Raw genomic sequence first — 24,367 nt, forward strand, 5'->3', positions numbered from 1 at the left:
CTGGAGGTCGGGCTCCCCCCGCCCTCCTTGAAATGATTAAAAAATAATGTCAAAAGCACTTAAAAATGGGAGGTCCCTCCACTTAATGCACTTCACTCGAGGCTTTATAGGCACATGATTGAGCTTGTCACATACCATCGTGGTTTCCAACAGGATGCGATTAAAAGATCCTTTTGTAAACTGCTCCCTCAGTAGTAACACATTGATTTTTTTCTCCCTCCTTTCACCACCGTTTACAGTTCATCACATCCCAGGCTGACTTACGTCACAGGTAAACAACAAAAAACACATTTACACTATTTTTAAAAAAGGCCTCTGAAAATGATGGACTCCATACGGAACATCTACAAAAAAAAGTCACTGTCGGTAATATCTGGCTCCTCCCCCTCTAAACTGCTGACCCTGTCCCTTTACAAGGAGCGGGAACTGCCGACAATATAAGAGAACACAATAGAAAAGAATAGACATTGAAATTTGCTGTAAGAGGTAGGCAGCTGTAATTACAAAGAGCGAGAGAGGGAGAGGTGAAGCAGTGTCTTTCATTGCTGCAGTTAGAGTAAGGGTGGAGCGGGAGGGGAGGAGGGGGGGTTCAGAAAAAAAAAAAGGGAGTCAAAGGGGAGATCCAAACATACATTACAGTACGTTTATGTGTGCTTTACTCTTTTTTTTCTCTCCTTTCCTTTTCGGCAAAGTTTTATTTTCTTTTTTTGCTGCTGCGTTTGTGCGCTGCAAGGTCAGCAAGCCCTCACCTCTCACTCGCTCACACGCGTCACAGCCCACGTCACATTCAAGACAAAACGTCCCTCGAAAAAAAACCCCAAACAAACCAAAAAACAAAGAAGACTCAACCTTGGTTCGGCCGGACGCGACGCAGCGCAGCGCAGCCGTCACGCGCGAGAGCGTCGCCCTGACTTTCCATCTGGTTACGTTGCAAATTGAAACTCTTCAACATAAGGCAAAAAAGGTTTCAAATTAGCTGCCCTAACTGATCATCTAGGCCTAAGGAGGATGGCTGATGTCGTCAATCGAAGGTCTCGGCCTTAGAAAATCATAACTGGGTTTGCGGAAATAAAGGCATATATGAAACGGCCGAGCGGGTCGGCCTAATACTGGCACACGTGTGAGACTGGCACGATAAAAAAGTAAAACTGAGAAGCACAAAGAATGCCCGCGCGACAGATGAAAGCCTCCCTTTCGGTGGCTGCACTGTGTGTGCGTGCAAACTGAACCAAGGCTGGCGTATCAAGTTTCTCCTAAAGCAGGTTAATAAACCAAGGAGTCCCCAGTTTAATACCACACACTTAGAGCCCCCAGACACACACACACACACCCACACACACACACACACACGTACATACAGCTGCTGTAAGGTGGTCAAGTTTGGGGTTGGAAGAGGAGATTGGGGCGGGTGAGGGAGGGTGAAGGGTGGGAGGGGTTCAGGGCAAAGAGGGAGGGGCGGGCAGAGAGTTGTGTGCGACTATCGGAAGGGGGGCTCAGGCGTGTGAAGGGAGAGTTCGGGGCGGCGGAGGATGGCCTCCTTGCGCGTGGGCGGCGGCAACGGCGGCTCATACACCCTGGGCGCAGCCATGGCGGCTGCCACTGCCGCAGCGGCGGGGACCACTGGCCTGAGTGCGTCCAGCGTGGTGACGGGCTGGGCTTGCATCGCGGGGACAGCCTGAACTGCTTGGACCGCTTGCATGGCCTGCATTCCCGGCATGCCAGGGATGGCAGTCACTGCGCTCGGTGATGCGTAGGCATACTGGAACTGTGGGTACTGCTGGAGCTGCTGGTAGTACTCCGCGTAGTACCTAAGACGGGGGAGGACAGAGATGGTTAGGTTAAGGACAAATTTAGTTGAAGAGAAAATAGTTTGCAGTGAACAGTGAACCACGAGCTAAAACCACAAGAACAACATCAGATTTGTAAAGGTGAGGGGGCACCTTGATTTTTTAGAAAACATGAAAGTTAACGATCTCTGTCATTATTTCACATCTGCTGCTTAGCAGGAAACAGAATCAAAGATTATATCCTACCTGGCCATGGGGTCTTCTGCGGCTTCCACTGCCTCTTCAGCTGCTCGACCAGCTGGCGTGGGGAGCAGGGGTCGGCGTGGCTTGGCCCTCTGGTACATAAATGGCTTCATCACAGGGTCCGGAAGCAGAGGTGCCGACCTTCGCAGTGGACTGCGATCCCTCTCTCCGGACTTTGCCACAGCTGCTGCTGTGGCGGCAGCTGCCGTCTGCTGCTCAGCCACAACCTGCTGGCCCTGGGCGAAGTAATGCGCCTGCCTGGCAGCCTCAAAGATAGCCGTAGTCGGGTCCGCTGCTCCCATGGCGCTTAACTGAGCGTAGGCTGGTGCGGCGGCGCTGTAAATCGCAGGCGCTACAGAGTAGGCAGGATTAATGGCGGCTGCCGCTGTTGGCATTTCTATCCCAGGAGCCGCGGCCAGATAGACGGGGTGGTTGGCCATTGTCGGGGTGTAAACCGGAGTTGTGTAGGCAGCGGCAGCGGCGGCAGCAGCAGCGGCGGCTGCTGGGGACGCAGCCACCTGACCGTAAATATTAGGTGTCATGGAGCTGTATACCTGCGTGGCCCCTGACGTGAGAGCGGCCTGATTGGCCACCGTTCCGTAAAGCTGATTGGCAACGTTGGCACCGTACACCTGGCTGGCAAGGGCACCATAAACAGCTGGATTTACCGGGTTCCCATCTGTGCGTGTCCCGGTGGTAATCCCTGTGAGAGCAGCATAAGTGGGATCAAAGGTGGAGGTGTTGTAGACTGAATTGTGCACGCTTTGCTGGACCTGCAGCGGTAGGCCGGCGGCCGCAGCGGCGGCAGCAGCCAAGACCGCTGCCTGACTCTGGTACTGCTCCAGAGAAGGTTTCCCCACAGGGCATTCTCCAGCATAGTGGCCCTGCTTCCCACAGTTCACACACGGGATCTTCCCCGTCGGCGCCTGCTTGCTGGGCTGGACCTTGGAGAGCTCTACGGACAGGGGCCGGCCCTTGAAGGAGGTGCCGTGCAGGGCTTCGATGGCCTGTAGCGCATCTTCCTTGTTTTCCATGTGAACAAAAGCATAGCCTGTGGAAAAGCAATGGCTGGATGTGATTCAGTGCACTGATAATAATAAGGATCACATTTGCTTACTAGGAAAATGAACTGTGCCAAAGGAAAGTGCACAACTTTACAATCGGGGCATTAGCTTTAACTTTGAACTTTGCACTCTGCAGTCTTTTTCAGGCGCTCCCAGCAATTCAGCAGCTGTAATTAAACCATAAAACAGAATCTAAACTTTAACTTCACTTCAACTGTGAGTAGAGACCTGGCTTACCTTTGACTTTGTCACATTCGAGGACTTTCCCGAACGTCTGGAACAGCTGCTGGAGGTCTTCTGTGGTGCACATGCCGCTCAGATTACCCACAAACACCTTGGTGGAGTGCAGCGGCCTCCCCCTCGATTCCTCCACCACCAAATTCCGACCACGAAACTCCCGTCCATTGAGCTCCCGGATGGCCCGCTCCGCAGCACCCTCCCCCTGCAGATGCACAAAGGCGAACTGCCGCAGCACGCTGCAGCTGACCACCTGACCGTAGGGTTCGAAGATGGCCGACAGCTCTTCCTGCGTGGTGTCCAATGCCAGGTTACCCACGAAGAGCTTCACTGTGTGGCTCTTGTCCATGGCGCTGTGGAGAAACAGAGGGAGCATCGCTTTGACTGTTTGTTTAGAGATAAGTGAAAGGATTAGCAGCACGGTATGACTATCAGCTGCCCCAGACGTGACAGTTACTGAGTGAGCATGAAGACACACCTTTGGCTCAGCGTTAGTCTGACAAGGAGAAGACTACAGGGGTGAAAAGCAGACACAGTGTATGAGCATCAAAAGCTTGGAAATGTCATTATCTCAAGCCTAAAGCTTTTATTTATTTTTAGACGACTAAAAAAAAAAATCACAGATGAAAGAAGCGATCAATTTTTAGCTTAAAGAGTAAAAGAGAAAAACCCAGAAACTTGCTATTTGGAGAAAACGTTAAACGCACCCATATATACACACACTCTTGATAAAGAACCTTTATGCATGAATGAGGAGGCAGATTAACATTCAAATTCCTCAAATTGAATACCACACTGACCACAGATTTGCCTCAGAGTTGCCCGCTGAGGTCAGATAAAGTCATATTATGTAAAAACAGAGCAGTGGAGATCGTGCTAGCGAATAACCGCTAAACATTTACAATAAATGCCACAGAGATCACAGAGTTCGCTTAAGGATACGTCGCTCTCACTCGCGAGAAGCAGGCTGTGACTACCCATGCAGCTATGAGTCACCCTCATACAGAGGAGACACAGGCGAAAGGAGCATTTTGCACCAACAACTTCAAGGAGCAGTGCTGCTCCTAAACTCACCACGCATTTATAGTGACTTTCATGAATCCGGGTGCTTTAAAGAGAACCTATCACAGTTTTCCTCATTTTTCTGTCACACATACACCGTTATAACACCGAATGTTCATATTAATTGTGGTGAAAGTTTCTTGTAATGAGGTCCACATATGTAGAAATAATCCCTGTGAGATAAATCAGGCTTAAAAGCTCAGTTTGATACAGTGTTGTCGATTCCTGGTTCTGTGTGATCTCACTAGAGGAAATATGCCTAATATGGTCATCTCAGGCACAAATATGGATGTAGCGTTCAACTTTCTGATAAGTAGCTAAGTCAAAGTGCCTCAAACATGCATTCATATTAATAGCCAGCAGGGGGCGACGTCTGTGGTTTCTGGTTGCGTAGGCCTCTATTGGAAAATGGTCTTCTGCTTCCTCGCTTTGTGACCTCGGTAAACACCCTGCTGATGACTAAGACCTCGACTATACTCCACTGTGGACTCGCTCACCATTTGATGATGACGTTTATGTGGAGCGGACCTGAATGGACCCTAGCGGACTGACGGGGAAAGCATAATCCCGGCCCTAAGATGCATCCACACCAGAAGCAATGTGGTGATCATGGAGCACATAAAGTGAAAGAGGACAGCTGGTGACTTCAGCATCTTTTCTCAACTTCCAGGCAACTGTCAGTGTGAGCACAGGATAGTGTTGATTACCATATGACCTGTCAGTATGCATATTAGTGGGTTACCTAGGCAACCGGATCCTGGAACGTTTGCAAGTGATGAGCCGTCAGTTTGTAAGTGACACGAGAGGAACAAATCGCTTCCAGTGGACCCAGCGTCTCTTGTTTTAGGTCATGCTGCAAAGAAAATAAGTGAATTTTGTAAGATGACTAGATAGATGGATATTTTACTTAATGATTAATTATCTGAGTAAATAAACCTTTGATTTTGGCTACATTTAAGATGTATTTTACCCATATTAATGCTTCGTGTTTTCGGCAGCATTAAGAATAATAATAAAAGTAGTATAATCTACAATAAACAGGACAGGGGCTCATATTGAATATTTACAAAGTTTTATATGGAATATGATAAAATAATACAAAATTATGTTAAAGAAAAATGAGACTGACACAGTGAAAAACAGATCTTTAGCAAACAGTAATGCAAAATTTGGTGATTCTGAGAGTCAGAAAGGAGGATTACCCCGCGTACGCTCTTTGGATAATGACTTCTCAATCATTAGACATCAGACAGCGAGATTGTGTCCACAGTTTCAGAGTCAGTTTAAAGACACAATTACTGAACGGGGTGGAAAAAGCATGTTAGCGCAATCCCCAAATAGTACTTGTAAGTGTGGTAAGTTTTGCGTGTGGTTTACAAAAGTTGTTCCGTTTTCCAAGCACAAGCGCAATCAGTTCATTTCAATGTTAAACACAAAAAATAGGGCAAGCTTTGTCCTCCGTTAAATCTTAAATTAGCAGTAAACTGTGTGTCACAAACAGTAAACCAGTTTGCACACTTGATTTATATATTTTCCTCCCTATATTTTGCACCTTCAGAAAGGAACTCCGAGCATACATATCCAACATGGTCAGTCTGAGAAGTCTCAGAGTTCCTCCACCTCGTCCTCCATGTCCACTTACACACAATCTTGTCACTGGGCTCTTTTCTAAATACACACAGTACTTCCTTCTATGCCAGAAACCACTTTGTGCTGTAACACATTACTAAATCTGACCCGAAGATGACACACCTCTGTATATGAGCACAGAAGCTCCGCTCATCTTTGGTTTAAATTTAGTTTTGTTTATATAGCGACAAATCACTGCAGCAGCCGCCTCAAGGTGCTTTGTATTGTAATTTTAAGACCCCATAACTATCCAGAGAAAAGCTTAACAATCATTTTGAGCAAGCACTTGGCAACAGTGGGAAGGAAAAACTCCCTTTTAACAGGAAGAAACCTCCAGCAGAACCAGGCTCGGGGAGGGGCAGCCATCTGTGACAAAGACATGCTGTGGAAGAGAGCTTGACATCGTTCCAGTGAGGTGTATAAACACACAGTGATTCAAAAAGGTGACTGAAGAAGAACAACTCAGTGCATCATGGGAGTCCCCCAACAGCCTACACCTATTGCAGCATAAATAAGGGAGGTGTCAGGGTCACCTGGTCCAGCCCTAACTATATGCTTTATCAAAAAGGAAAGTTTTAAGCCTAATCTGAAAAGTAGAGATAGTGTCTGTCTCCTGAATCCAAACTGGAAGCTGGTTCCACAGAAGAGGGGCCTGAAAACTGAAGGCTCTGCCTCCCATTCTACTTTTAAATACTCTAGGAACAACAAGTAGGCCTGCAGTGCGAGAGCGAATTGCCCTAATAAGGTTATATGGTACTACAAGGTTATTAAGATAAGATGGGGACTGAATATCCAAGACCTTGTATGTGAGGAGCAGGATTTTGAATTGTTTCTGCATTTAACAGGAAGCTTCTGTTTGCGAGGGGCAGCCAATCAGAAGACAGTTTGGCTGCACCAGGAATTTCTTCAGTTGTAAATAACGTGAACAGGGCCCAAGAATAAAAATATGGAGCAAGAAGCGAGCATAGTAGGGATCTCCTTCACTTCAGCCTGTACATGTTTTACAGGACAACCCACCTCCCCACACAACTGGGTTTCTAGTTTTTTTGGTTTGAGTTTACCGAATACACCATCAGCACCACCATCAGCACCACCACCAGCACCACCACAGATACCCGCTCTCCATACTGGGTGAACCCCGCTCACATACAGTATGGCTGCTGCACTAACACTGGGTTCAAGTGAAGCATAAACCAGAGGTGGTGGTGGGGGAAAGCTGCTTTGTGATGACGCAGCACGGCGCTGAGTCGACATATTTTCCACAGCTCGCTTTATTTACCAGCTCACAAATACCCAAAAGACACGAGACGAGTTGGTCGGACAGGCTGTCAGTGTTTTTGTGAATGGAGACACGAGAGAGAGAGGGAGAGAGAGCGAGATGCTTGTTTGGTTCCGCTCGGCGATTCAAAGCAAAGCCAAACAAAGTCCCGACAGCCAAACAGCCACGGACACGCATTAAACACACTTACTTTCACTTCCTATTGCGAGGCGTCGATGATCAATACTAATACCTGATACAACGGTATGACTCTCGGTGGCAGATCGATACAATGTAACAACACATTTTTTCTCCCTCCCCTTCTTCCTCCCGCACAGGAATGAACACAGTGAAACGGCGAGGCGATCTAAAGCTCTCCGTCCCTACAACAGCGCCGAAACCAGCAGCTCCCTCACAGCTTTTAGACGGCGGGCTTTAACGAGCTCCCACATGAGAATAAGGGTGCAGAAAAGGCGATTAAATAAAAGGATCTACCATCTTACCTAAGCGGTGCTGTGTTTCAAAATGGTAGCGCCTGCTTCCGTTTGAACGTCGGGCATACTGCTGGAGAGGCTGCAGAGGGGGAGGGCTGCTGCTGCTGCTGCTGCACCGGGAGGATGCTGAATCCTCACAAAAGAAGAGCCACCAAAATGACTCAAGCACACACAGAGACTCGCATGAGCCTTTGTGTTTTACAGATGAACAAAGCCCCCAAACAACAAGCGAGGGGGGCTCAATTAATGATGGCACGTTTACATCCAAGTGCAGGATTATTGTTTATGTGCGATCCTAATATCGATAGTATCGATATCAACGCCGGTATTGGTAATGGATCGATATTGGCACGATGAGATCGATATTTTTACGTATTATTTGTTGAGTATGTAGCCCACAGAATTGTGTTATGTATTTATTTATTTATTATTAGATAGGTGGTGGTGTGTGTTAGAGGAAAGTGTCCAAAACCCTATTTTATTATTTTATTTATAGCCCATAGCAAATTTAAACAAGTTGCTTCAGAAACATCTATGTTTCAGGTCGCCAAAACCCACATTCGAAGCGTGTGGTAATAGACTTTTGTGTATTGTGAAAATCTATGTTTTTAGGTCACTGACGTGTGCAGATTTTGCAGACTGATGATGATTCATCTCATAAAGCATGACACACTGCTCTCTAATACATAAGCTGCCTTTATAGGTTAAAAGTATTGGTATCAGTAATCCTGGCCCTGTATTTACAGTATCACACAGCACTAGTGGTCCCAATTAAAAAGACACACTTATTAACTGATCCGTAGTTGTGTTGATTTATTTAGCTGTAAATCAAACATTTGGATTTGTGATTCCTGCTTTGATATTAGATTAAAAAAATACAGCTGTTTTTGGGTGTCCAGCTATAACAATGAGTCTTCATTCAAAGCCCAGCCACTTCAAACAGAAAGGGACAATGACAGAACATTTACTGGGAAATTCGATAAACTTATTCGAGCATCAGCAGAACAAGACAGATGCTCGATTTGGAGGAAAAAAAAATCAATCCAAAATGTGCCACAGACACAGACAGCGCACCAACATGTGGCTGAGGTATATGCAGGGGCAGCAGTTTGGACAACTTCATGATTCACCCGTCCGACTTTCCTAAAAGATAACAGTGAGGGGGTGTCTGAGATTGTCAGCTGCCCTCTCTGTGTGGCTCAAACGCCCTCTGCAGCAGTGATAAAGGAACACTAACCTCACTCTCCATGTTGGAAAGAAAAACAGCTGAGCACACAATCCTTCAAGGACTCCCTCTGTCACTTTTTAACCCCCCCCCCCCCTCGCCCCCTTTCACTCTGGAAGGAATTTCACTCTCCCTCCTGGGCTCGTTTTAAACTCTCCTGCAGAGTTGATCACAGAGAGAGGGACGGTCTCCCCCTTCATCACAGATTTTTTCTAAATATTTTTAAAATCAAACACACACATCTCAGCGATCCTGGAATTTCAGGATTTGATTTGGTTTTCCAACAACTTTTTGTATATTCTACTTAAAACAAATATCATTACTCGTGACCCACCTATGAGCAATCATAATAATCGTCCGCATCACATCCTCTTTAATTTTTCTACTTAATAAAACTCAAATATGTGGAGATGACAAGTTTTTTAGAGAGGCTTATATAATTACTCACATGTTCCTGCAAGTGGACGGCAACACAGAGAAATTAAATCTGTAGCTGAGAAAACATTTACAGACATCCTGCTGATGAGTTGACATGTTTAAAATGCTCAGAAAAACATTAAACAGCAACTGCAGAGAGCGTTTGATTTGATCACAAAGAGCATTTTCACGAAATTAAGTCCATTCATTGCTGTTTGGTCATCAGTGCAGTAATCTTCAGGACTCTGTCTTCCTCGCGTCAGCACTCGCGCTCCGCCGAGAAACACAATCTGCCTTTCTCTTCGAGACGCTTTTTGTCCCCCTTGTTCAAACTCTCATCAGTGTCCAGAGGTTTGAGAGGTTCACAGGTGTGCCGCCGGTGTCTCCAGGTTGTTCTTGCTCCGACCTTTCCCAGCTATTGGCCGGTCCCTCTCCTCCCACAGCGTGACGCCGTCGCAGGCACAAATCTGTTTGGGATTTTGGAAAAGTCCCGCCGATCGGGCGATGATCCCACAGGCCAGCCTGCACAGGGGAAAAAAACAACAAAACAAAAAAGAACAAAGAAATTTAAAATACCTACACTTGACCAATTTAAAGTGCCTGAAATAATAATTTTGATACCAGCGTTACGTCACATTGCATTTTTCATTACTTAAGTTTTGAGATTTTAGTTAATTAATCACAAAAACACTGAGTGCTGTGGTCATGACTGATATCCAGGTGAAAGGATTACTGGCACAGAACTGGGCGATGCCAGCAATCAAACACTAGTCAGTCAGTGAAAACAAACATTTCCTGGTCTTGAACAAAGGTGCAGATGACCTCTGTAACACTGGCAGTCTACAGGAGTTACAGAGGAGTTACCCAGCTATTAAGAGTAGTTCAGAAGCTACAGCAGCCATCGACTAATTAGAAGGCAGGTGATTTGAGCCCAGGCTGCTCCTCTTTACATGCCAAAGTATCCTTGGGCAAAATACTGAAGATACTGACCCCCTAAGTTGCTCTCCGATGCATTCACTGAAGTGTGAATGTTAGATAGAAAGCACTCAGGCGAAAAAAAAGTGCTTGTATGGGTGTGAATGAGCGATGGGGGCACGTTGTATAAAGCTTCGAGTGCTGCAGCAGAGTAGAGCGTTTAACATTAGAGGGCTTTAATAAAACTAGCAGATAGTCTACAGGTGGCCAGGAAATTTACAGCAGTCTGACAAATCTGTTTCTCCTCCTCTCGTTACTAATAACAGAAATAACAGCTCTTATATACACACGTCATTTGGATATGCAAATATTATTTTAGGCACATTGTACGACTCAAAAACTCTATGACCAATGCAGGAGGGACAGGAACCATGTTTGTTGCCTGCCTCGGGTCCTGGAGGCATGCAGGGTCTTGCAGAGAAGGCTGTTTGCAGCGAATCGCCCTCTTGGTGGAACAGATGCCACGCTGCCGTCAGACTCTGTCCTTGAGCACCAGATGGTAATCATGGAGGTGAGGATGGACTCAGCACAGCAGTAATGGTCGGGGCTTTGAAGCAGGCTGGCTCATGACGCGTCTCCACTGAGGTGCTGAAGGTGACTCTGGAGACAGGAGGATGTGGTGCTTCGGCGTGGATGGAGACAGGTGGTGTAGTCCAGCTGCTTTGTGGGGTTTCTCTCTCTCTCTCTCACAGGTATGTAGAGAGGTGTTGCAGTCATAGAGGAGTGGTTTGTGGGGGTGGGTGGAGTCTGAATGTTGATTTGTTGACAAGTGGGCCTGAACAGGGAATGAGGTGACAGTGGAGCTCACCAGGAGTGGGACAAGTGTGGAAAAACCCATCAAAGATACAAAAGTACAGCTTGAGCAGCACAGGGAGTGGCTGTAGTGAACGCTTTTCATTGTTCAGATGAAACAGCAACAGACTGGCTGCACCACATATTTTTGATACTGCACCCATCTGACAACAGACGCTCTCTGGAGGTAGACGGATAGCCTGGAGCTCTCCACGGACTACCAACGTACTCCTGCTTTGAACCAACACTTCCTCATTAGCTTAGCTTTGATCCAGAGCTTGTCAAAAATCTGTTTTTGTTAGAACGAATATTTGCTAAAAAAAAAAAGATTTGTATCATGACTTCATTCACTAATTTGTGTTTCAGCTCTGGCAGGCAGAGGATGGAAAACTATGTGAAGATGCTGGGATGAAAACGCGCAGCTCCCAGTCTGAGGCTGTGGTTCTCAGCCAGTGGAGTTAGGAGGGCCCGCTCTGAGTTGGGATGAGTTACTGTCAGCAGTGGAGAAGTTCCAAGTCACATCTGTAGGAACATGGATGCTCTACTGGTCTGCTGTGAGGAAGAGGGAGCCAAGCGTGAAAGCGAAGCTACTTTATTTACTTATCGCCGGATCTACATTCCTACCCTCACCTGAGGCTATGAGTTGTGATTAATCAACGGATATGAGATTCTTCCAAAGGATGTCAAGGATCTCCTTTAGAGACGGGTAGAGAGGCTGCGAGCCCACATTGAAAGGAGACAGCTGAGGTGGTTTGGTTTGACTAGGATGCCTCCTGGATGCTTCCTAGGTGAGGAGTTTTAGGCAATGTGGGAGAAAGCCCAGATCAAACTGAGAGATTATATCTCTCATTTGGCTTGGCGATGCCTCAGGGTCCTCCTAGTAGAGCTGGAGGGAGTTGCTGGGGAGATGGAGGTCTCGGAGCCATCTCTGCTTAGATAGTTTCCCCGTGACCAGAACACATAGGTGGTGGAAACAGGTTGGATGGATGATTCTGGAGATTTTTTGCTCAAACTGTCGTAAAATGTGAGCAAAATTAGCACAAATCTTTTTAATGCTAACTGGTTACTTTGTTTTTCAGCAATAATGCTAATGTATTGCTGATGTTCCAACAGTATAGTGAGCACGAAATATTTATTTTCTTCACATTTTACAAAGTAAATAATTTACTTGTTGTCGAAGACAATTGGCTTCAATGGTGGGTGATGAAAACGGCCGATAACTGCTGTTTTGTGATGTAAAGCAAAGTGAATCCATGAATGAACTGGAAACCAGCCTGAAGCTACGCATGTTTAACACAAACCACCTTCACACCCACCTTTCTCCAGAGTTCCCAGTCTGTTTGGAGAGAGGGTGACCTCCTTGACCCAGGTCGTCCTCACCTGCGTCCACAACCAGTGATCGACCAATCACATCCCACACCTGGAGGCAAACAGACCAAGGCACGCTGTTCAGCTCCTGTGGCTAAGTACGAGTGCCAAATATAACTCTGTGTTACCTTAAGCTGACCGTCCTCCAGTCTAAATGAGGCTCTCCCGTCTGGTCCAGCGATGACATTTCCCAGATCGCCGACATGCTGTGTACAAAACAGTACCTGTGAAAACTTAACTGTACGTCAAGTGGTTCAGTGAAGTATAAAACTATTAAAAAATAAGGAGTTAACAGCAAGGCAGAGTTACAACTCTTTCACACACTTCATTTAAAATTTAGCACCTGGAGCAGAAGAGCCCAAAACGGCTCCTCTGGGACGTGTTTGGCAATCTGAGCGGGTTATCGCATCTCGCATTTGGCCTCCGCTGACATTTTAATACAAGCCAGAAGGAGGTACAGTCTGAATTTATGACACAAGGATCCTAGCACTGCTGATCGCTCTACTTATGAAAATGAATGACTTTATGGAGAGGTTATTTTAGAGCGAGCTAAAGAAGTAATTTATCGTACCCTGTCGGAGTCCTCTGGACCGCCGTGTTGTCTCCCAAAGGGGTTATAGTGCTCTCCACAACTGCAGAAAAAGGAGAGCTGTTGATTTCAGAGGTCAGACTGGTTCAAGTTGATAAGACGGCAACAGTTACTAAAATAGTAAAAGTAACAAAGAACGGGGGCCGAGGAGGAAAACAATGGCAACATTTTATTTGTTTCCATCGTTTAGCTTTACATTACACGAACACATGGCAATTAACATGTAACACACCAGCACAAGCATAAATGCCAGCATGTCCGCCACTTGTAACGCAGGTTACATCGTGGGCTCCATAAAGATCCTCTACAGAAGCCTAAATCAGGCCTGAGTCACTATAACTGGACGAGAGAAGATCAGAAGAACGTCGCCTGGTCTGATCGGCTCTGAAGGAAAAAGGGAGTCTAGGTGTACCTAATGAAATGTCTGGTGAGTGTATAAGGCAGAAAGTAATGAAAACAGGTAGAGGTGTGAGGGACTTGATGATGGATGGATCTGTCCCTCAGTTTTCTCATTTGTGAGTTTGATGACAAAGACTTCACACGAGCGTATTTTACTCCCCCTGATGTCCGATACGTTTTACATCTCTGCAGGACGGCGTCAACAAAGAATAAAAATGCTAAAGCTACACGCCTGTGAGCAACAGTTAACGCCGCCCGTCAATATGCGCTCGGTTAATTGAATTACTGAGCCTAAACTGACAAGTGGAAGCTTAAAATGACACACTGTCCCATTAACACGCTAAATCAGCGGGATTTCAGATGAACTCCGCTAAAGCCCTGTTTTTAATTAAAACCATAATTACATTACACAATAATTTCATCTCTCGCTGCCGTCTTCTCCGAGGCAATAAGAGCTGAGGCTCATGGGTACAACAGTATACAATGTCTCTCAGAGACACAGATGAGATAATTAAAACTGACAGCTGTAACATAAGCCCGTACGTATGCGTGGGAGTTTTGAAGGTCATCGCTTGCCTCGGTACCACAAACCCCGTTTTTTGTTCTTTCACATCACAGGTCAGACCACACAGATTTTTCTTTGCGGGAAAAGAAACCAAACCGCAGAGAAAAGCTAAAAGTTTACAAACTCGTCAACCGATTCGGACCAGAGTAAACGAACTATGGGTGTGAAAAGGCCCGAGACTCATAACCATGACTCTTTCCAGGTTTGAGCTTAGGAAAAGTGTAAATCACCGATGACTCCCCATCTCCTTCACACTCTACACGATGCTGATGAGCTGATGAAACTGGTATGAAACACTGGTCTAACCTGAGGCAGTCCAGTGTGAGGTCTCCCAGCGTGTGAACGTGGAGACCGTGGGGTCCGGGCTCCAACCCGTCAATGGTCCCGTCAATCAGGCAGCGTTCCTCGGACAGCTGCAGGAAACGCACCACCCCCTGAATCGATCCGGCACCGGCTAACATGGCCACCGCTGCACCCAGATCTGCCACGGAAAAACAGAGAGGGTGAAGCACTTACTTGTGTTGGGGTAGGGCTGTGATCAGACTGCTTCACATTAGATTTCATCTGTAGGGAGCTGTGAGCTCAACATAAAATGAACCAGTTTAAAGCTACAGGGAGAGGCAGACTGTGGTAGGCTGTGGGGCTGAGTGCCTATCTTATAGTGCTGTGCTTCACAGATTAAGTAAGGATGGAAGACAAGGCTCGGAGGTCTCCGGTGTAGTCAGGATGATCTTTGTGTTCACACTTTAAAGCAGATCAGCTGATATTTAGTCCATGTTTAAATCATAAACTGCCCTCAGTGCATGCAATCACACGGTTACTGACCTGTGATTGGATCAGCAGAATGTATCTGACTGAGACTTGCTACCACAAACAGAGGTTCAACTAATGAAACTCCATTTTGGCTGTTTTATGAGGCATCTTTGTTTAGCAGGAAGTCCGATAAATCAACTCAAAGTTACCACACTGTACCGCGCTGAATATCTGCAAGGAATGGCCCAAATACCTGGCTAAATATTATCTGCATTCACTCGGTTTTTAATTCATCAAAATAAGTGGGAACTACAATTTTCAAATATTACATTTAATCAGCTGTATTTTGCCTGCACGGTCTACAGTTTGGTACATGGACTCTTGCACTCTTCCCAAGATTAAACAGGACTATAAATCCGACTCAGCTGTGGTACTGGAAAGCTTCTGATACCTCCAGCGCAGGCACGTGCAGCTCCTGCTGCCGTTCCTCCTCACCTTGCTCTGATCCGCCGATGCCCTTCAGCACGGCCCTCCGTCCGGTGCTCTCTATCAGGGCCTGCAGTTCTGCACTGGTCAGAGCAGATTCCACCAGCACCTGCTCCTGACCGACATCAATACTGACCGAGTTCACGCCTGCAAACATACCAAAACCATCATCAGACAGACAGACGGAGAATAACACGAATGCAGACAGCTGAGGAGAACGTTCAGCGATGCGAATAATCTAAAAACAGAAACAGTTTGCCTAGGATTTATCTGATTTTCATTTTCTTAGATTTACTGCTTTACACTGATCTATATCAATGAAAATCTACCCTCATTAGGTACACTTATTCAACGACCTCCACAGTCACCAGCTCTCTGTCTAATCGAGCACCTTTGTGATGTGGTGGAGGAGGAGATTCAAATCGTGGATGTGTGATGCTGTCATGTGGACCAAAATCTCTGAGGAATGTTTCTAGTACCTTGTTGTGTCACAAAGAATTAAAGCAGTTCTGGAAATAAATTGGTCCAACCTGGTACTAGCAAGGTTTTATTTTTTTATTGGGTTGTGTCTACATTTTCTTGTTTATATCTGTATAATATGTAGTCTATAGCTGGTTTGTTATTGTGAAAATGTTAAAGCTTTATTGTTTTCTAATAACATCCAACACTTGCTGGAGACAGAACCATGAATGTTATTTCCTGATAAGAGTTTTATTAGTTGTGGTGAGATTAGTGGCTGTTGTTTTTCTCTCTTCAAAGTTATGTTGTTGTTTCAGCGGCTCCCTTAAGGAGTCGCCACAGCAGACCATCTGCTTCCATCGCACCCAGCATTAACATCCACCTCTATCACACCAACACCTGCGTGTATCTTCACTGCATCCATGATCACCTCTGTGATCTTCCTCTTTTCCTTCAACATCCTTTGTCCATTATATCCACTATCCCTCCTCTGCACATAGGGCTGTTCGATACAACGATATATATCGGATGATGATATAAAACGTCTATGTTTCATTTTACGCTATCGTTTGTTTCGTGGTGTCGCAAAATAAACTGTTTACAACAATATTTTTTCATTGTTTTGATGGACACTGTAGTGGCTATATTAATTTCTTAAAGTTCCCTCTTTCTCTTATATTTAATATAACCACACTACAGACGGACAAGCACCTGGTTTTATGCGTTGTGTTTAGGAAAAACAAGGTAACAGCATCGCGTGTCCGCTTGTTTATGTTCCACATAAACCTTTCACAATAAAGCTCAAGATCCTGTTGAGACTTTTCAGAATAAACTGAATCACGTGAAAGAGCAGATTATTTACGGATGAGAAGTAAAAAAGAGCCGCCAGGTGCTAAAAAATAAACCTTAGACTCAAACATTAGAACAGGCTTTCCCCCGCAGCACGCTGCGTAATGAATGCTCACAAAGAAAACTGTGGCATTTACAACTTATGTCTAAAAATGTAGAGTTTCATGCATTGGTTAGAACACTCGACTCCAGCTACATGACGCGGAGCTGGAAACACTTCCCGCAAGTCGAGCTGCCCAGATTCACAGAATTTACAGAAAATGTTACATTTTTGTGATTTATATCGTTATCGGCCGATAGAATTCTTATATCGGGATATGAGAGTTTGGTCATATCGCACAGCCCTATCTGCACATGTCCAAACCATCTCAGCCTCGTCTTCCAGCCTTTGTCACCAAACTGCCAAACCTTCAGCTTTCCCTCTGATGGACTCATTACTAATTCTGTCCATTCTGGTCACTCAGTATGAAATACCATCATCTCCAAATCACAAATGAAATAATTTTTTCTTATAAGGTTGTGGATTGCCAGGTGCTCAATATGGTTTGACTCACTTAACAGGAAACAGGATGCTTCATATGTGTTGCATTATACACTTGCCTGCACTGATGGAAGTGCCTAAGCATTCAGTTAAGATGAAGCAGCTGAAATGACACCGTCTCTACTATATGCTCCCTTAGAGTTCAGTGGGCGCTGCAGAAAAATGCAGGATCTTTCTGGAAACATCACTTGTTGCTTAGTGTAATGAGTTTACTTTAATATTGAAATGCAAAATCATGCTAACCAGCGTCTGTACTGCACTTTTAAGTGCGTAGGATGCAGAAAACTTCAGCAGTCCCTGTTTGTAGGAAAGTAAACAATGCAGCGGGGGTCAGCAGCTCTTTCTACATGTGCTTGCTCACCTGGTTTGCCCTCCAGAGCTGCTCTGACTTTCTCCCCGCAGCTTTCACACGTCATCTGCACCGCAAACTCCAGCTGTGGAGGACAGAGCGGACATTAAAACAGCTGGAGCCACCTGACAAGTGCACAGCAAACTGCGTAGGACGGCGACGCCGCGGTAAAGCGGCTTCAGCTCGCAAACTCATGTTTAACGCAAAAACGTAAAATAACGTCACCACACAACAAAAAAACGTGTTTACAGAGGGTAAAATGTGCTGACAAACCTTTGTGGGCCTCTGACAGTCCATGTTGTTAGAGCAGTGCGCCGCCTGGGCAATAAACGCTGAATTAAACAGAAAACTTCCCACTTTTCGAGAAACGGAAATACAATGTTTGCTAATGGGCGCCGCCATGTTTGTGAGGTCAGAGTGACGTTCCGCCCGTTGCCGCCGTCAAGTGTCCACGAGCTGGTACTGCAGCCTCCTGTTTTATACGAAGAACACTTCAGAGGAGAAGTGTTTGGCTTTACTAAGAGAGCGCTAAGTGATGTTATTCTTTAATTAAATCCTCGGAAAATAAAATAAATATTTAGCGTAACAAAAAATGTTTCACTCAAATCTAGTTAAAGTACGCTGCTTAAATATAAACAGTAAAAGCTACTTTTCAGAGTCTTACCCAAATTATATACATAGACATATTTTAATGTTGTAGTATATTAATGTAGAGCACATAATCAATCTAATCAAATCTATGTACACTGATCACATGCACATAATCCAATTATTATCAATTAATTATCTGAAACTATTTAAAAACTGTACTTGTAATTATATCATTATATAACCACTTACTGTACACCAGTTAATTGGTATAATAATGTAATAATAAAACCAGCATCGGAATCTGAAACTTCTTAAAAGATTATATACAGGAAATGTCGGTTATCAAAACCGATTTATTTAGATTTTATAAGAGATGAAGCAATGATGTGACTGCACGTAATACACAACTTAGCAAAAATATATATCTTTATATTCTATTTTAGCTTTAGACACTGTGTTTTTCACAAAACTTATTATTTGCTCCTAAACACAAAAATTGCTCGTCCCTGGGTGGGCTCGAACCACCAACCTTTCGGTTAACAGCCGAACGCGCTAACCGATTGCGCCACAGAGACTGTTGCAGCCAAAAAGACGGGGGAAACCACATTTCTTGTCTTCTCATGGTTTCGATTATGTCACTGGTGTGTAGGGCTGGGTATCGTCGCTTATCAGCTGCTGGATGGTTGCTGAAATAGTTTTGTGAGCTGTAACCTGGGATTCTGGCGTTTTTGGCTAAATACATTTATATTGATACATTTATAAATGTATTTTTAAATTTATATATTTAATGAAACGATATCGCTAAGTCTAGCAAAAAAAAAGAAGCTTGTTGTTACTTTTAAGTAAGCAATGATGTCAAGGTTACCGCTGAGTATAAAGCAAAATTGACATTAGGCGTGTGTTCTGTGCTTTATGCTCAAAAGTACAAAAAGCGGTCGTCCCTGGGTGGGCTCGAACCACCAACCTTTCGGTTAACAGCCGAACGCGCTAACCGATTGCGCCACAGAGACTGACGGTGCACGACAGCCGGGGGTTTCTCCACCAGTGTTCTCGCGCTACGTTGCCGGTCAGTGTGCATTTGCAGACAAACGAACACCATGTTCAGGCCTCCAGAACAAAAGGCGGAAGCATATGAAGAAGAGCTTTGAATGTCCTTCAAGAAGCCTGGAGAACTATTCCCAAAGGCTACTTACAGAAATGACTACAAAGCTGCCTAAGAGAGTTCAGACTGAGTTGGAAAATACATGTGGACTTTCAAGGTTGTTAGAAGCTTGGTAAATAAACTGTCAATCAATGGACTTATGGGCGAACAGTACTGTATGCAAATGCTGTACTGTGCACCCCTGTTTATAGTGTGTTACACTGAAATGTTTACTAATTGTTAATATCAATAGACAGAATGGTGACATAAAAATGTTGAATGCTTGAAATTGATTTGAGCTACAATTACAGTTTAAATAACTACACAGGATTAACAAAGTCAAGATATCCTGTGGTGTTTATGCAAAAATTCAATACTGGCTTAAACTGCCGGCTCTCTGGATTGATCTGGCAAAACGATTTTTAAAGGATGGCTTCTCCTGTGGGATTTGTCACATTTAAACCATTACATCCATCAAATTCATTTAAGCTGATTTTCATTCCTTACTGAACTAATAAAAAAAAATCCTATAGCCACAGTGAGTCTGAATTATCAGACAATGTATTAATGTGGTAATGAGAGGAGAGCACACTGAAACAGTCAAGGAACATCATGAAGATATTCAGACTGTGGAAGGACAGGAACAGCTGGCAGCAGAAGATATACGATTAGAGTTACCCTCTGCTTACTGGTCCTCCAGTTCAGTTTTACAGGCTGTATCGATTATTGCGGATTAACCCTTTAAAGCCCGAACCATTAAATAGTTGAGAGTTTATTTAACCTTCTGACAATGAAAATCTATATTCTTTGTATCATATTTGCTCCTTTTTTGGAGCAAATATGTTTAAAATGTACTGTGCAATTTATTTTGGTTTTTAGTGGGGAAATAAAACCCACACGGATGATGTGTTCTCAAAAACTCACAGAAACTGTCAAATACGATACACTATGCATTAAAGCACTACATACGGCACAGGAGAGATCACCTCGAAACTATATGCCCTGTTCCCAGATTTTTGGAGGTTCATGAGGAGGCCATCGCCTGCTGGTGTTTCTGCTGTTTCAACCACTTCAGTGGTCACAGGTGTATAAAACCAAACACCGAGGCATGCAGACAAACATTAGAGAAAGAACGGCACGCTCAGGAGCTCAGTGTACTCCGTGAAATTTCCTTACTAAATATTCCACAGTCAGCTGTTTTGTGGTATATAACAAAGTGAAACTGGTGTAGAGCAGCGGAGACGACCAATCACGTTTCTACATCTGGTGATGTGATTGACGAGTCTGACAGTTGCCGGGGGAACAGTCCTTGTCTGACTGCATTGTGCCAAGTGTAATGTTTGGTGAATGGGTAATCGTCTTGCAGGGTTGATCAAAACTGGTCAAAAGTCCCCATAAACACCCCTAAACCTTGTAGAAAGACTTCCCAGAAGAGCTGAAGCTGTTATACCTGCAAACAGTGGGCTGACATTATATTAAACCCTACGGATTAAGAATGACAGGTCACTTTAATTGATATATGTGCGAATGCAGACGAGTGAATACTTTTGGCAATATAGTGCATGGCTCTCTGTAATACTTTTGATAGCATAGGCGAGCCATGGGGACATGGGATGATGTCAGAAAATCTGGGTCACAAGTCTAAAATAAAAGCTATGAAAATGAAACCTTCTCCAACTAAATTTGGGCGTGTAAGTATAGAGAGTGACACACATTCGCCACTGCGGACGTAGGCTCGTGCGCGCGGTGTGTCGATCCCAAAACAGGACGATCATTGTGTCAAAACAACACAGAGAGGCCGATGTCTTACACAGAAGAAAGCTGAGCGGCAGCTCAGCGAGAACACAGCGTCTTCTGTATCGGGTGCCTCGCTGGCTTTGACCTTTGACCCCGTGCCGAGTAATATGACCATATCCTTTAAGAGGGCCGAGCCAGTGTGCGCCAGGCAGAAAACACAACCGCAGCCATTTATGTGTGTGCCGAGCAGCCTTTTTTCTCACACACACACACTGCCCACACAGCTAATTTATTCAGTAAATGGGAAACTGGTTACAACCTTTGCCCTCATGTTGAGCCGCAGCACTGAGCTCGCCGGTCAAAGGAGTGCCACCTGAGCCCAGGGGAGTGGGTGGTGGTGGTGGTGGGGATTTCATTAACACACACATACAGAAACAGGCACAAGACAGCGAGGAAGCGGCAGGAAACCTAATAACTACTCGAACATCGTCCAGAGCAGATTTAGCGAGAGAGAACAAAGGAGCGAGGTAAGAGGACAGGAGATGGTGAAATTAGTTGGAGGAAAAAAATGTGTCTGCTGGAAGGAGCAAATGAGAAAAAGAAGAGAGAGGAGACAAGGCAAAGCAAATGTGAGAAGGCAGCAGTGGGAAAAATAAGAAAGATGACAAAGAGGAGTGTGGGAATGTGTGTGTGAGTGTGTTTGGACGGCAGTGCGAAGCAGTGCTGACAGGATGTGTTGACAGGCCCGTTTGGAACAGTAGAGGTTTTATCTGTGCTAATAAATGAGGCCCTATATCCCATCCTACACGGGCCTATTAAAAACTGACCTGGAGTCTGTTGTACTTTCTTATTAAATATTTCAAGTGGGTGAAGCAGCTCCCGTTTCATTGATTACCGCAAAGCAAGCAAATCTTTATTTTTAGAGCCAGGGAGAAACGGAGAGGTAGAGAGGACTCGCACACAGCAACCAACTCATGCGTTTAAATCTAACAATGAGTACAAAGACAGAGGTAATCAAAGGCTGGGGAGAAAGGAAATGCTTCGGCCTCCGTGGCGAGCGGCACAGTTTTTACAGCTCACACCATTCGTCATAATAGGGCGTATTAAGGCACTCACAAGGATGTTGTTATTATGTTTTTTTAAGTACACAAATAAAATTAATGTGTAACGAATTCAGTTTGGTTTATTATAGTTTATATATAACTAATTGAGAACAAGCGTCATTGCAAAGTAATTTACCGACAAAGAACCCACTTTATTAAAGAGCTAGTTCCAATACTCTGGTTAATTGTTATCCAGTAGGGAGGTAGGAACAACTCCTGAAACCTCCAGCAGGAGCAGAAGCAGGGAGGTGCAGCTATCTGCTGGAACTGGACATTCTCATGTAACTCTCAGCTGGTTAAAGCCCATAGCATAGTTGCTCCACAGTGTGGTGGGTTACCCCACACAAGCAAAAATCCCTGCCTCGACTTTTCCCAGGAGGAGACACACGAGCGTGAACGTGCATCCAATTCTAAAAGTGTGCACGAGACACTAAGAGGCTTCACCATCAGTTTTGCTGGTTGGACAGACTTTAGTTCATTGCCACCAGGGCGGCGGGGTCCAGCTGTCACAGAGTGACAACACATACCCTGGACAGGTTGCCAGTTCACCACGGGGTGAGAAGAACTGGCAACGCATACGACATGCTTCCACAAGAGCTTCTTTCCAACAAAAGTCAGACTGTTGGTGAAAAAACCCCTAAAATACAGACAAAATCTACTTCATCCAGGAGTGCAATGCATATCTTTTCATACTTGTCCTTTAAGTGCAGTATGGGAATTAATGTTTCATTTGTATATAAATATAAATTTATTTGGCTTTGACTCTAAGCTCTGCGCATCAGCTTTGCTTTGTATGCAGACCCAGTGCATGTGAACAAATGGCAGATAAGAGGCGTTATCACTATCATTTTTTTTTAAATCTTTTTAAACCACCAAAGAAAATCTACACTGTATAACATTTTGACAAGAACATGTCTCCTCAGTGCAGAAAGAATCCTCCAGGAAGCTCAGATATAATAGAATTGTTTATTATCTTAATACAAATAAGAACCAGGGGCTACATGTCTTTGCAGGTTTAGTTTAGACTGTGTACAGCAGGTGAACAGTATGTGAAAGTTACATCCTTAAGAAATAGGAGGAGAAACAAAATAGTCCAGCCAATCCATCGACTGTTCACTGAAGCCTCATCAGACATGGTCTCAGTGGAAGGGTGGCTGTCAAGAAGGCGTTCTTAAGGAAGGGAAACAGCGAGAACAGGCTGAGGTGTGCCAAATTACACAAGAACTGGATTGAAAATCAATGTCAGTAGTCTGGAGAACTATTCCTGAAGAGCACTTAGAGAAAAAGAGTTCACACTGCATTAAAGAATAAAGGTTTGCATTTCAAATATTGACTTTTAAGCTCACCAGAGTTGTACATTCTCCGTTTTCACCTACATATTTCCTGTATGTTTGCTCATGTTTTGTTTTAATAAACCACTTCACGAATTTCTTGGTGAAATATAAAGAAATGAGGGCTTGATACTTTTGCACAGTACTTTAAATATTCAGTTTATTCTTCCAGAGATAAGGTGCTTTCTAATCTTCCGCCAGCAGCTGAGCTTTCTGACCCTCCTGTGGCTGCAGACACAAGTAAAATTAATATATATATACAGATGCCGCAGAAACACTTGAAGGCCACCAACAGAATCCATTCATCATATTGCACAGTCGAACAGGCTCGACCCACTGGGACTCCTTTAAAAAAGTTCTTTTTTAAACATCCTTATTGGTGTACAGTGAGATTTTAGAGGTTTTGCGGAAAACAGCAGCTTCTGCCAAGGGAAAGAAAGCCGTTACAGTCAGCAACAAGCTGCAAGAGGAAAGCCAGTGAGAGGTCCAGGCCTTCTTTATTGCAGTCAAATAAATAGGATTCATTACCGTGTTGAAAACGATGCTGGGATACTGCCCGACATGCTTCAGTGTGCATGTTTCATGTTATTTGCAAATGTTTACATTTAATTTGTCAACCCTGGCTTCCTGTGTGCATGACATATCTTTAATGGCACAGAGAGCTGGGTTTACAGACACCGATTTCCAGAAGTGTCTGTGAGGCCATGCAGTGATTTGCATGAAAGAATCACGCCTGCTTTTAATATAGTGTGTTCTATGGGCATGAAGGTCACAGACATATAAAACATGTTACTGGAACATATAGCAGCCTCACTGACTGCTTTATGTTTTTACAAGAGTCAAAGAGTTCTTATGGAATAGGGGTTGTATTTGCATACTGGTCAATGTAATCAGTGTAGTAATAACAACAGATCTCACATTTC

The 24,367-nt window shown here is 44.6% G+C and overlaps 2 protein-coding genes and 2 non-coding genes across 7 annotated transcripts; all 4 read right to left on the reverse strand.

The window, feature by feature from the left end:
* Positions 1–557: 557 nt before the first annotated feature.
* rbm14b (RNA binding motif protein 14b) lies at positions 558–8,015 on the reverse strand. Of its 4 annotated transcripts, none has more exons than XM_085397762.1 (5): positions 7,784–8,013; positions 5,136–5,246; positions 3,332–3,684; positions 2,034–3,081; positions 558–1,808 (listed from the first exon to the last, which is right to left on the reverse strand). In XM_085397762.1, the coding sequence occupies exons 3-5, from the start codon at positions 3,678–3,680 to the stop codon at positions 1,478–1,480; spliced, it is 1,728 nt and encodes a 575-aa protein (XP_085253888.1). In that variant the 5' UTR covers positions 3,681–3,684; positions 5,136–5,246; positions 7,784–8,013; the 3' UTR covers positions 558–1,477. The 4 variants fall into 4 exon arrangements, with proteins under 4 accessions (XP_085253888.1, XP_085253905.1, XP_085253896.1 ...); XM_085397779.1 differs by lacking the exon at positions 7,784–8,013 and adding an exon at positions 7,534–7,749; XM_085397770.1 differs by lacking the exon at positions 7,784–8,013 and adding an exon at positions 7,492–7,749.
* A 707-nt stretch (positions 8,016–8,722) lies between these two features.
* ccs (copper chaperone for superoxide dismutase) lies at positions 8,723–17,973 on the reverse strand. Its single transcript, XM_085397802.1, has 8 exons — positions 17,815–17,973; positions 17,554–17,626; positions 15,353–15,490; positions 14,411–14,585; positions 13,123–13,183; positions 12,680–12,757; positions 12,500–12,603; positions 8,723–9,938 (listed from the first exon to the last, which is right to left on the reverse strand). Exons 1-8 carry the CDS (start codon positions 17,941–17,943, stop codon positions 9,779–9,781), a joined length of 918 nt encoding a protein of 305 aa, XP_085253928.1. The 5' UTR covers positions 17,944–17,973; the 3' UTR covers positions 8,723–9,778.
* A 660-nt stretch (positions 17,974–18,633) lies between these two features.
* trnan-guu (transfer RNA asparagine (anticodon GUU)) lies at positions 18,634–18,707 on the reverse strand. Its single transcript has one exon. It is a non-coding gene; the product is annotated as a tRNA-Asn (tRNA).
* Positions 18,708–19,068: 361 nt separating this feature from the next.
* On the reverse strand, positions 19,069–19,142 carry trnan-guu (transfer RNA asparagine (anticodon GUU)). Its single transcript has one exon. It is a non-coding gene; the product is annotated as a tRNA-Asn (tRNA).
* Between the last annotated feature and the right edge of the window lie 5,225 nt (positions 19,143–24,367).

Source organism: Rhamphochromis longiceps, linkage group LG3 (genome assembly GCF_057381845.1).
Source record: "Rhamphochromis longiceps isolate RC_006_pf linkage group LG3, R_longiceps_female_GT1.1, whole genome shotgun sequence".
NCBI classification, from domain to species: Eukaryota; Metazoa; Chordata; class Actinopteri; order Cichliformes; family Cichlidae; genus Rhamphochromis; species Rhamphochromis longiceps.